The sequence below is a fragment of the Mobula birostris genome, chromosome 4 (assembly GCF_030028105.1).
Source record: "Mobula birostris isolate sMobBir1 chromosome 4, sMobBir1.hap1, whole genome shotgun sequence".
NCBI lineage: Eukaryota > Metazoa > Chordata > Chondrichthyes > Myliobatiformes > Myliobatidae > Mobula > Mobula birostris.
The window spans coordinates 9,562,304-9,576,007 of record NC_092373.1 but is presented as its reverse complement, the minus strand read 5'-3'; the positions used below and the strand labels follow the sequence as shown (position 1 = coordinate 9,576,007).

The window sequence follows — 13,704 nt, the reverse complement described above, 5'->3', positions numbered from 1 at the left end:
AATCAGAATCGGGTGTGTTACCAGCATGTCTTGTGAAACTTATTAACTTAGCAGCAGCAGCTCAATGCAATGCATAATATAGAAGGAAAATAATAATAATAAATCAATTACAGTAAATGTATATTGAATAGATTAAAAATCATGCAAAAACAGAAATTATATACATTTTTAAAAAGTGAGATAGTGTTCACAGTTCAATGTCCATTTAGGAATCGGATGGCAGAGGGGAAGAAGCTGTTCCTGGGTGCTGGAGGTCCCTAGTGATGATACAACTTTTCTGAGACATTGCTCCTTGAAGATGTCCTGGGTGCTTTGCAGGCTGGTACCCAAGATGGAGCTGACTAAATTTAGAACCCTCGGCAGCTACTTTCGGTCCCGTGCAGTAGCCCACCCCACCCCCCATACCAGATAGAGATGCAGCGTGTCAGAATGCGCTCCACAGTACATCTATAGAAGTTTTTGACTGTATTGACGTGCCAAATCTCTTCAAACTCCTAATGAAGTATAGTCACTGTCTTGCCTTCTTAATGACTGCATCGATATGTTGGGACCTGGATAGGTCCTCGGAAATCTCGACACCCAGGAACTTGAAACTGCTCACTCTCTCCACTTCTGATCCCTCGTCTTACCCTCCCTGAAGTCCACAATCAGCTCTTTCATTACTGACAGGTTGTTGCTGTGACACCACCCCACTAGTTGGCATATCTTGCTCCTGTACGCCCTCTCATCCCCATCTGAGATTCTACCAGCAATGGTTGTATCGTTGGCAAATTTATAGATGGCATTTGAGCTATGCCTACCCACACAGTCAAGGGTTTAGAGAGAGTAGATCAGTGGGCTAAGCACACACAACTGAGGTGCACCAGTGTTGATCGTCAGTGAGGAGGAGGTATTATCAGCAATCCGCACAGATTGTGGTCTTCCAGTTAGGAAGTATAGGATCCAATTTTGAGCGTGATGCTCTGGGTTTCCAGTACCTGCAGATATTGCTTGTGTTTCCAAAACCTCTAATGGTTTTGCTTTGATCAATATTTTGCATATTTGGTATATGCAAACACAAGGTGGTCATTCAATATTGATTAACTAAACCAAGGCCAATGCAAGAGTAACTCAAGAATTACATGGAACCTGATAAAAATACTGAGAGTCACAGAGCACTACAGCACAGAAATAGGCACTTCAGCCCATCTAGTCCATAATGAACTTTTACTCTGTCCCATCGACCTCCATGCGGACGATAGCCCTCCTGTCTATGTATCTAACCAAACTTCCCTTAAACATTGAAATTGATCTTGTATCCACCACTTCCACTGGCAGTTCCACACTCACACCATCCTCTGAGTTAAGTTCTCTTTAAACATTTTGCCTTTCACCTTTAACCCATGGCCTCTAGTTCTAGTCTCACCCAAACTCAACAGAAAAAGCATGTTTGTCATAGTTTTGTGTACCTCTATCAAATCTCCTCTCATTCTCCTACGCTCTAGGAATAAAGTTCTAACCTATTTAATCTTTTTCAAGTCCCAGCAACACCCTTATAAATTTTCACAAGACTCTTTCCTTTGTGTTTCTGCTCATTTCCCTTCAACATTCACCCAACCTGATCGAGAGCCAGTCATTGTTTTCAGAAAGGGAGGGGGTAGTGCACATGCTCCTGTCTACACCAACAGTGCTGAGTTTGAGAGGACTGAGAGATTCAAGTTCCTAGAGGTGAGGAATGATGAGAGATGACCTGATAGAGGTGAAGATGCTAAGAGGTATAGATAGAGTGGATAGCCAGCACCTTACTCCCAGAGCAGAAATGGCTAAGAGGGAGCATAATTTTAAGGTGTATGGAGAAAAGTATAGGGAGATGTGAAAGACGGTTGTTGTGTTTTTTTTCCACACAGAGTTGTAGAACACACTGTGTTCCACAACCCTCTCACAAGTCCATCAACCTTCATGCCATCTATAACACATTTCCCTATATCTCAAGTCCTGACTCCTGGCAGCACCCTTGTAAATGTCACCGTCATCATTATGTGCCATGTCGTATGATGTGGTCGATCGATCATCGTTGTGACAATGATCATGATTGGTCTTGGCTTATTTTTAATATACAAGGTGGTTTGCCATTGCCTTCTTCTGGGCGGTGTCTTTACAAGATGGGTGACCCCAGCTATTATCAATACTCCTCTGCCTGGTGTCAGTGATCGCATAACCAGGGCTCGTGACGTGCACAAGCTGCTCATACGACCATCCACCACCTGCTCCCATGGCTTCACTTGACCCTGACTGGTGGGGGGTGGGTGTCTAAGTAAATGCTACATCTTGCCTTACACCTTCTTTGGTAGAGATGTATCTCCACCCCGCCATCCACGTAAACCTACCGTATTGAAAAAGCAAAAGAAAACAACACAGATTTGAACCCCAAATCTCTGATTACTCATACACATGTGATACGATCAAGTATTAAAAGAACCAGTCTGCATAGTATCCACTCTGATGACACTCCATCAGGGCCACTCACCGGGCTCGTGCCCATCCTTCCGACGTAGCCTCTCCTTTCGCGATGAAACCACCGACTCCGTCTCAGTTTCATTGTCCAGGTTGTCCTGACTCCCGGCTGCGTTCGCACTGTTGAGAAATACAATACGGACACCATGAGAAAGGGTTCCCACGTTACTGCCATGTGGTGTATCTTGGACGGTCAACATCACAACAGAACAGAAGCACAGCAGAATTTCCCAGCTGTAGCAAACAATGAGACAAACACTGAGAACATAAAGCACAATTTATTTCTGTACAACCATAAGAAATAGGAGCAGAATGAGGCCATTCAGCCCATCAAGTCTGCTCCGCCATTCCATCATGGCTGATCCTGGAGCCCACTCAACCCCATACACCTGATTTCTCGCTAAAAGAACCTAAGAACATAAGAAATAGGAGCAGGAGTAGGCCACCAGCCCATCGAGCCTCCCCCGCCATTCAATAAGATCATGGCTGATCTGTCCGTAAACTCAGCTCCATCTACCTGCCTTTTCTCCATAACCCTTAATTCCCCTACTATGTAAAAATCTATCTTAAATATATTTAGTGAAGAAGCCTCAACTGCTTCCCTGGGCAGAGAATTCCACAGATTCACCACTCTCTGGGAAAAACTGTTTCTCCTCGTCTCCGTCCTAAATCTTCTCCCCTGAATCTTGAGGCGATATCCCCTCATTCTAGCCTCACCTACCAATGGAAACAACTTTCCTACTTCTATCTTATCTATTCCTTTCAAAATTTTGTATGTTTCTATAAGATCCCCTCTCATTCATCTGAATTCCAGAGAGTACAGTCCCAGGCGACTCAATCTCTCCTCATAGGTTAACCCCTTCATCCCTGGAATCAACCTGGTGAACCTCCTCTGCACTGCCTCCAAAGCCAGTATATCCTTCCTCAAGAATGGAGACCAGAACTGCACACAGTACTCCATGTGCGGTCTCACCAGTACCCTGTATAGTTGCAGCATGACCTCCCTGCTCTTAAATTCAATCCCTCTAGCAATGAAGGCCAACATTCTGTTTGCCTTCTTGATAACCCGTTGTACCTGCAAGCCAACTTATTACGATTCATGAACAAGCACTCCCAAGTCCCTCTGCACAACAGCATGCTGCAATCTTTCACCATTTAAATAATAATCTGCTCTTCAATAACCTTTGATGCCCTGACCAATCAGCAAACAATCAACTTCCGGCTTAAATATACACACAGACTTGGCCTCCACCACAGTCTGTGGCAGAGCATTCCACAGATTCACTACTCTCCGGCTGAAAAATTCCTCCTTACCTCTGTTCTAAAAAGTTGCCCCTCAATTTCAAGACTGTGCCCTCCAGTTCTGGATAGCCCCACCATAGAAAACATCCTCTCCACAGCCACCATATCCAGTCCTTCACAACATTCGGTAGGTCCAAATGAGATTCCCCCCACCCCCATTCTTCTAAATTCCAAAGGCGCCAAACACTTCCCATGTGTTAACCCTTTCACTCCTGGAAAAATCTCATCCACGTTCTCTGGACTCTCTCAAATGACAACGTATCATTTTTTGAGATATGGGGCCCAAAACTGCTGATAATATTCCAAGTGTGCCTGACTACAGTCATATAAAGGCTCAGCATTATCTCCTTGCTTTTATATTCTATTCCCCTTGACATAAATGCCAACATTGCATTTGCCTTCTTTACCACACACTCAACCTGTGAATTAACCTTCTGGGAGTCTTGCATGAGGACCCCCAAGTCCCTCTGCACCTCTGATGTTTGAACCTTCTCCCCATTTAGATAATAGTCCGCACTATTGTTCCTTTCACCAAAATGCATATTCATACATTTCCCAACACTGTATTCCATCTGTCACTTTTTTGCCCATTCTTCCAACTTCCTGGTGCAATTGCATTGCTTCATCAGCACTACCTACCCCTCCACCTATCTTCATATCATCCGCAAACTTTGCCACAAAGCTATCAATTCCGTTATCTAAAGCATTGACAAATAATGTGAGAAGTAGCTGTCCCAATACTGACTCCTGAGGAACACCACTAGTCACCAGCAGCCAACCAAAAAAAAGGCTCCTTCTATTCCCCCTCTCTGCCTCCTGTCTGTCAGCCATTCTACTATACATGCCAGTATCTTTCCTGTAATGCCATAGGATTTTATTCTGTTAAGCTGCCTCATGTATGGCACCTTATCAAACGTGTTCTGAAAGTCCAAGTAAATGACATTCACTGCTTCTCTTTTGTCCACCCTGCTTGTTACTTTTCGAAGAATTCTAACAGATTTGTCAGGCAAGATTTCCCTTTGCAGAAACCATGCTGACTTTGACTTATTTTATCATTGATGTCCAAGCACCCTGAAATCTTATCCTTAATAATAGACTTTCCCAACCACTGAGGTTAGGCTAACTGGCCTATAATTTCCTTTCTTTTAGATTCCTCCCATCTTAAAGAGTGGAGTGACATTTGCAATCTTCCAGTTCTCTGGAATAATGCCATAATCAAGTGACTCTTGAAAGATCAAGGCCAATACATCCGCTATCTCTTCACAAACCTCTTTCAGTATGCTGGGATGTAGTCCATCTGATCCAGGTGACGGATCTACCTTATGACCTTTGAGTTTGCCTAGCACTTTTTCCTTTGTAATAGCAATGGCACTCACTCTTATTCCCTGACACTCATAGACCTCTGGCACACTGCTAGAGTTTTCCACAGAGAAGAGTGATTCAAAGTACCCATTGAGTTCATCTGCCATTTCGTTGTCCCCCATTACTACCTCACCAGTTTCTAATGGTCCAATATCAACTCTCACCTCCCTTTTACTCTTTATATAACTGAAAAAAAAAGTATCCTGCTTTACATTATCAGCTAGTTTGTCCTCATATTTAATCTTTTCCCTTCCAATAGCTATTTTAGTTGCCTTTTGTTGGATTTTTAAAGTTTCTCAATCATCCAATTTCCCACTTATTTTTGCCCTCTCCTTGGCTTTTATGCAGTCCTCAACGTCCCTTGTTAGCCATGGTTTCCTACCCCTGCCATTTGAGAACAACTTCTGTGGAACATATCTACCCTGTGCCTTGCAAACTATTCCCGGAAACTTCAGCTATCTCTGCCCTGCCAGTTTCCTCCTCCAATCCACTTGGGCAAGCTTCTCTCTCGTGCCTCTGTAATTCCCTTTATTCCATTGCGATAACGATAAATGTGACTTGTGCTTCTCCCTTGCAAACTGCAGCATGAATTCAATCATATTATGATGACTGCCTCCTAAGTGTTCCTTTATATTAAGCTCCCTAATAAGGTCTGAGTTTATTACACAACACCCAATCTAAGATAGTCTTTCCCCGAGTCAGCTCAAGCACAAGCTGCTCTAAAACGCCATCTCGTAGGCATTCAACAAATTCCCCCTTCCGATCGGACACCAATCTGATTTTCTCAATCACCTTGCATATTGAAGTCCCCCATTACAATTGTGTCATTACCCTTATTACATGCCTTTTCCAACTCCCTTGTAATCTCAACCCCAAATCTTGGCTACTATTTGGAGGCCTATATATGATCGCCATAGTGTTTTTTTAACCCTTGCAGTTTCTTAATTCCATACACAAAGATTCAACATTCTCTGACCCTATGTCACCTCTTTCTAAAGATGTAATCCCATCTCTTACCAACAGAGGCACACCACTATCTATGTCTTCTTGCCTGTCCTTTCAATAAAAAGTATATCCTTTGTTGTTAAGCTCCCAAGTGTGACCTTCTTTCAACCATGACTCAGTGATGCCCACAGAAGTCATCGCGACGAACCACTAATTGCGTGACAAGTTATTCCATCACCACCTGGTATGAAGGCTCCAATGTACAGGATCCGAAAAGGCTGCAGAGGGTTGTAGACCCAGCCAGCTGCATCACAGCCACCAGCCTAGCCCTCCGTAAAGGACATCTTCAGGAGGTGATGCAAAACAGCAGAATGGAGTCCCAATGAACAGTCTCAGCCCAAAGCATCGACTGTTTGTTCTCCTCCACTGTTGTTTCCTGACCTGTTGAGTTCCTCCATCGTTCTGTTTGTGTTGCTGTCTCCCAGGGGAGTGGTGAGACTGCTCCATCACCTGTCACAGTACTGCCTGCTCTCCTTTCGGAGAACTTTCCTGACATTATCTCCTCTCCTTCTTCCACAATCCCAATTTTGCCTCTTTTAACTTTCCAAGACATACGGCATTTTTGACCACATATTCCAGGATTTAAATATACCCAATAACTTGGACCCAACACAGCTATGAATTCCACAGATTGAACACCTTCTGGTGAACGAAATTTCTCCTCATCTCTGTTCTAAAGGATGTCCTATTCTTCGGCTGTGTCCTTTGGTCCTAGACCCTCCCACTATTGGCAACAATGTGGAGGTGACTTTAAATTAGAATGGTTGGGGGGTGGGAATCAAATTAAGGAGGCTAGGCGTGAGGAGGTTAGTTCACAACAGGGGGATGGGAACCAGTGCAGAGAGACAGAGGGGTGTAAAGTGAGGGTAGAAGCAAAAAGTACTAAGGAGAAAAGTAAAAGTGGCAGGCCGACAAATCCAGGGCAAGCATTAAAAAGGGCCACTTTTCAACATAATTGTATAAGGGCTAAGAGAGTTGTAAAAGAGCGCCTGAAGGCTTTGTGTGTCAATGCAAGGAGTATTCATAATAAGGTGGATGAATTGAAAGTGCAGATTGTTATTAATGATTATGATATAGTTGGGATCACAGAGACATGGCTCCAGGGTGACCAGGGATGGGAGCTCAACGTTCAGGGATATTCAATATTCAGGAGGGACAGGCATGAAGGAAGGGGAGGTGGGGTGGCGTTGCTGGTTAAAGAAGAGTGAACGCAATAGAAAGGAAGGACATAAGCCAGGAAGATGTGGAATCGATATGGGTAGAGCTGCGTAACAATAAGGGGCAGAAGACGCTGGTGGGAGTTGTGTACAGGCCACCTAACAGTAGTAGTGAGGTCAGAGATGGTATTAAACAGGAAATTAGAAATGTGTGCAATAAAGGAACTGCAGTTATAATGGGTGACTTCAATCTACATGTAGATTGGGTGAACCAAATTGGTAAAGGTGCTGAGGAAGAGGATTTCTTGGAATGTATGCGGGATGGTTTTTTGAACCAACATGTCGAGGAACCAACTAGAGAGCAGGCTATTCTGGACTGGGTTTTGAGCAATGAGGAAGGGTTAATTAGCGATCTTGTCGTGAGAGGCCCCTTGGGTAAGAGTGACCATAATATGGTGGAATTCTTCATTAAGATGGAGAGTGACATAGTTAATTCAGAAACAAAGGTTCTGAACTTAAAGAGGGGTAACTTTGAAGGTATGAGACGTGAATTAGCTAAGATAGACTGGCAAATGACACTTAAAGGATTGACGGTGGATATGCAATGGCAAGCATTTAAAGGTTGCATGGATGAACTACAACAATTGTTCATCCCAGTTTGGCAAAAGAATAAATCAAGGAAGGTAGTGCACCCATGGCTGACAAGAGAAATTAGGGATAGTATCAATTCCAAAGAAGAAGCATACAAATTAGCCAGAGAAAGTGGCTCACCTGAGGACTGGGAGAAATTCAGAGTTCAGCAGAGGAGGACAAAGGGCTTAATTAGGAAGGGGAAAAAAGATTATGAGAGAAAACTGGCAGGGAACATAAAAACTGACTGTAAAAGCTTTTATAGATATGTAAAAAGGAAAAGACTGGTAAAGACAAATGTAGGTCCCCTACAGACAGAAACAGGTGAATTGATTATGGGGAGCAAGGACATGGCAGACCAATTGAATAATTACTTTGGTTCTGTCTTCACTAAGGAGGACATAAATAATCTTCCAGAAATAGTAGGGGACAGAGGGTCCAGTGAGATGGAGGAACTGAGCGAAATACATGTTAGTAGGGAAGTGGTGTTAGGTAAATTGAAGGGATTGAAGGCAGATAAATCCCCAGGGCCAGATGGTCTGCATCCTAGAGTGCTTAAGGAAGTAGTCCAAGAAATAGTGGATGCATTAGTGATAATTTTTCAAAACTCATTAGATTCTGGACTAGTTCCTGAGGATTGGATGGTGGCTAATGTAACCCCACTTTTTAAAAAAGGGAGAGAGAAACCGGGGAATTATAGACCGGTTAGCCGAACGTCGGTGGTGGGGAAACTGCTGGAGTCAGTTATCAAAGATGTGATAACAGCACATTTGGAAAGCGGTGAAATCATCGGACAAAGTCAGCATGGATTTGTGAAAGGAAAATCATGTCTGACGAATCTCATAGAATTTTTTGAGGATGTAACTAGTAGAGTGGATAGGGGAGAACCAGTGGATGTGGTATATTTGGATTTTCAAAAGGCTTTTGACAAGGTCCCACACAGGAGATTAGTGTGCAAACTTAAAGCACACGGTATTAGGGGTAGGGTATTGATGTGGATGGAGAATTGGTTAGCAGACAGGAAGCAAAGAGTGGAAATAAACGGGACCTTTTCAGAATGGCAGGCGGTGACTAGTGGGGTACCGCAAGGCTCAGTGCTGGGACCCCAGTTGTTTACAATATATATTAATGACTTGGATGAGGGAATTAAATGCAGCATCTCCAAGTTTGCGGATGACACGAAGCTGGGTGGCAGTGTTAGCTGTGAGGAGGATGCTAAGAGGATGCAGAGTGACTTGGATAGGTTGGGTGAGTGGGCAAATTCATGGCAGATGCAATTTAATGTGGATAAATGTGAAGTTATCCACTTTGGTGGCAAAAATAGGAAAACAGATTATTATCTGAATGGTGGCCGATTAGGAAAAGGGGAGGTGCAACGAGACCTGGGTGTCATTATACAGAAGTCATTGAAAGTGGGCATGCAGGTACAGCAGGCGGTGAAAAAGGCGAATGGTATGCTGGCATTTATAGCGAGAGGATTCGAGTACAGGAGCAGGGAGGTACTACTGCAGTTGTACAAGGCCTTGGTGAGACCACACCTGGAGTATTGTGTGCAGTTTTGGTCCCCTAATCTGAGGAAAGACATCCTTGCCATAGAGGGAGTACAAAGAAGGTTCACCAGATTGATTCCTGGGTTGGCAGGACTTTCATATGAAGAAAGACTGGATGAACTGGGCTTGTACTCGTTGGAATTTAGAAGATTGAGGGGGGATCTGATTGAAACGTATAAAATCCTAAAGGGATTGGACAGGCTAGATACAGGAAGATTGTTCCCGATGTTGGGGAAGTCCAGAACAAGGGGTCACAGTTTGAGGATAAAGGGGAAGCCTTTTAGGACCGAGATTAGGAAAAACTTCTTCACACAGAGAGTGGTGAATCTGTGGAGTTCTCTGCCACAGGAAACAGTTGAGGCCAGTTCATTGGCTATATTTAAGAGGGAGTTAGATATGGCCCTTGTGGCTACGAGGATCAGGGGGTATGGAGGGAAGGCTGGGGCGGGGTTCTGAGTTGGATGATCAGCCATGATCATAATAAATGGCGGTGCAGGCTCGAAGGGCCGAATGGCCTACTCCTGCACCTATTTTCTATGTTTCTAACATCCTCGTCATACCTTTCAATATTTGGTAGTGCTAAAAGCAATTTCCCCTCATTCTAAACTCCAGAGAGTACAGCCCAAAGCAAACAAATGCTCCTCATAAATTAACCCTTTCATTCCTGGGATCATTCTTGTGAACCTCCTCTGGACCCCTTCAATGCCAGCACATACTTTCTTAGATAAGGAACCAAAACTGCTCACAATACTCCAAGTGCAGTCTGACCAATGCCTTATAAAGCCTCAGTATTACAACCTTGCTTTTATATTCTAGTCCTCAGATGATACAAAGATTGGTGGAGGGGCAGGTAGTGTTGGAGAAACAGGCTGTAGAAGGACTTAGACAGATTAGGAGAATGGGCAAGAAAGTGGCAAATGAAATACAATGTTGAAAAATGCATGGTCATGCACTTTGGTAGGAGAAATAAATGTGCAGAGTATTTTCTAAATGGGGAGAAAATCCAAAAATCTGAGATGCAAAGGGACTTGAGAGTCCTTGTGCATAAAGAAAAGATGTGCTGGCATTGGAGAGGATTCAGAGAAGGCTCACAAGGATGATTCGAGGAATGAAAGGGTTATCATACGAGGAATGTTTGATGGGTCTGGGAATTTGGAAGGATGAAGGGGAATGTCACTGAAACCTGTCAGATGTTGAAAGGCCTAGACTGAGTAGATGTGGAAAGATCTCCCCCATGGTGAGGGAGTCTAGAACAAGTGGGCACATCCACAGGATAGAGGGACATCCATTTAAAACAGAGAAACAGAGAAATTTCTTTAGCCAGAGGGTGGTGAATTTGTGTAATTTATTACCACAGGTAGCTTTGGAGGCCAGGTCATTGGATGTATTTAAAACAGAGCTTGAAAGGTTCTTGATCAGACAAGGCATCAAAGTTTACAGAGAGAAGGCTGGTGAGTGGGGCTGAGGAGGGGAAAAAAGGATCAGCCATGATTGAATGGCAGAGCAGACTCGATGGACCAAGCAGCCTCATTCTGTCTTATGGTGTTCAGTGTGAAAGACATTTGCAGTATGACAGAAATTTGAGAGTGTCAGGGGGCTGACTTAAGTGTAGTTGCTATTGATAAGGAGAAAGTGCTTGGCAAACTGAAAGGTCTGGAGGTAGATAAGTCAGTTGGTCCTGAAGGACTACAGCCCAGGATTCTGAAAGAGGAAGCTGAAGAGATTGTAGAAGCATTCGTAGTGATTTTTCAAGAATCACTAGTCTCTGGAAAGGTTCCTGAGGACTGGAAAATTGTTCAGTCTGACTTCAATAGATGGGAAGATGTTTGAGTCCATTATTAAAGATGAGGTTTTGGGGTATTTGGAGGCATGTGATAAAATAGGCTAAAATCAGCATGGTTTCCTTAAGCAGAGATCCTGCCTGACAAATCTGTTGGAATTTGTTTAAATAACAAGCAGGATAGACAAAGGAGTCAGTAATGTTGTTTCCTTGGATTTTCCAAATGGATTTGACCATGTGCCGCACATGAGGCTGCTAAACAAGAGGTGATGCATGTAATTACAGGAAAGATACCAGTGTGGAGAGATTGGCTGATTGGCAGGAGGTAAAGTGTGTGATTAAAGGGGGCCTTCTCTTGCGGATGCTGGTGACTAGTGGTGGTCCGCAGGGTTCATTGTTGGGACTACTTTTTACATTGTATGTTAACAAGTTAGATGACAGAATTGATGGGAGAGAAGTGTCAGATGGAATACTGGAATACAGGGCAGGGAAGTGTATGGTCATGCACTTTGGTAGAAGGAATAGAGGCGTAGATTATTTACCAGATGGGGAGAAAATTCAAAAATCAGGTCAAACCAACCTGGGAGTCCTCTTGCAGGATTGCAGGGTGAGTCAATGGTAAGGAAGACAAATGCAATGTTAGCATTCCTTTGGAGATTACTAGAATACAAGGGCAAGGATGTGATCCTGAGCCTTTATACGTCTTTGATGAAACTGGACTCGGACTATTGTGAGCAGTTTTGGACCCTTACCCAAGAAAGGAGGTGTTGCATGTGGAGGGGGTCCAGAGGAGGGTCATTACTGTTACCTTGGGAATGAAATCATTAACGCATGAGGAGCATTTGATAGCTCTGTCTCTGTACCTGGTGGATTTTAGAAGAATGTGGGGGGAATTCCATCGAAATAGATCCGCCATGATGAATGGCAGAGCAGACTTGATGGGCTGAATGGCCTAATTCTGCTCCTGTGTCTTACTGTCTCTCAAAATGAATGCTAACTTTGCATTTGCCTTCCTTACCACTGACTCAACCTGCAAATTAACCTTTTGGGATTGCTTACTAAGTTTCCAGCTACTATATTCAGTGCCCTGGCTGATGAAGGTTAGCAAGCTTAATGCCTTCGTCACCACCATAACTGCCGTAGACACCACTTTCAGCGAACTAAGCACTTGCGCTCCGAGGTGGGAAGAGAAATCCAGAAGTTTATTTTGGATTTTGAAAGGCATTGAAGCAACTGCTAAAATTGCAGGAACTCTTGCCTGTTGAGGTAGAGGTGAAGCAATTCTGAGGGACAGCAGAAGTGAGAGACTGCTTTTACCCCAAGCGCAAGTCCCAGAACACAACCAAGTGTTAAATGTCAGCTCAGTGACCCCTGGTGGTGGCAGCCAGCATTTCAGTAGCCCTTGCAAAATCAGCAGCAGAATCTGAATCAGGTTTATTATCACTGTGAAATTTGTAGTTTTGTGGCAGCAGCACAGTGCAGTATGGGTGGAAGGGTGGAAATACGTCTCGACCAAAGGAGCTGTAAGGCCCTTCTTCCCTCTGCTAGCCTGCAAGTTACCCTTGGGCAAAGTGTAGCACCTGCTTAGCCCCCAGTCAGCGTCACGTAAAGCCATGGGAGCAGGTGGTGGATGGTCGTATGAGCAGCCGGTGCATATCACAAGTCCTGGTTATGCGACCATTGACACCAGGCAGACAATCTCTGACCAGTATTGATAATGGCTGGGGTCACCCATCTTGTAAAGACACTGCCCAGAAGGCGGCAACGGTAAACCACTTCTGTAGAAAAATTTGCCAAGAACAACCATGGGCACCCTGATCACCTACGTCATACAACGTGACACATAATGGTGATGATGAGGGCAGTGCATTTAGCGGAAAAAAAGAGCAAAAACAGTGAGTAGAGGGTAGAGTTCATGAGCTGTTTCTAAAATGTCGAGTGTGCGTGTTCAGGTTCCTGTACTGCCTCCCTGATGGTAGCCATGAGAAGACAGCACGACCTGGACGGTGAGGGGCCTCGATGATGGAGGCATCACCTTTTGAGGATGTCCTCAATGGTGGGGACGCCAGTGCCCGTAATGGAGCAGACTGGAGACGTCACTGACCTGAACTGATGAGTAGATTTCGAGGGAGACTGTAGAATGCTTAACACCAAAGTCATCTTTAAAGTTTTTGAGGGAGATGAGCCAAATTCAGGGAATAGGGACTAGCTCAGGTGGGCATCTGGTCAGCGCAGGTGAATAATTTTTCCATACTGTACAACTCAATCACTCTATTTGTAGGGAAGTCAAGTGAGAGGGTAGATTTCATGCAAAGAAGATTTAAAAATCAGCTTCATTTCTCACATGAATAGCAAAACCTACAGTGAAATGTGTCATTTACGTCAACGACCAACACAAACCGAGGATGTGCTGGGGGCAGCCCGC

The 13,704-nt window shown here is 44.1% G+C and overlaps 1 protein-coding gene across 3 annotated transcripts in view; it reads right to left on the bottom strand.

Annotated features, from left to right (window-relative positions):
* LOC140196155 (segment polarity protein dishevelled homolog DVL-3) overlaps positions 1 to 13,704 on the bottom strand; it is a 212,659-nt gene that overhangs the window by 111,896 nt on the left and 87,059 nt on the right. For all 3 annotated transcript variants that reach the window (XM_072254898.1, XM_072254899.1, XM_072254900.1), the window contains exon 4: positions 2,507 to 2,613. In XM_072254898.1, the coding sequence (XP_072110999.1) occupies positions 2,507 to 2,613 (107 nt within the window). The remainder of the gene's footprint in view (positions 1 to 2,506; positions 2,614 to 13,704) is intronic.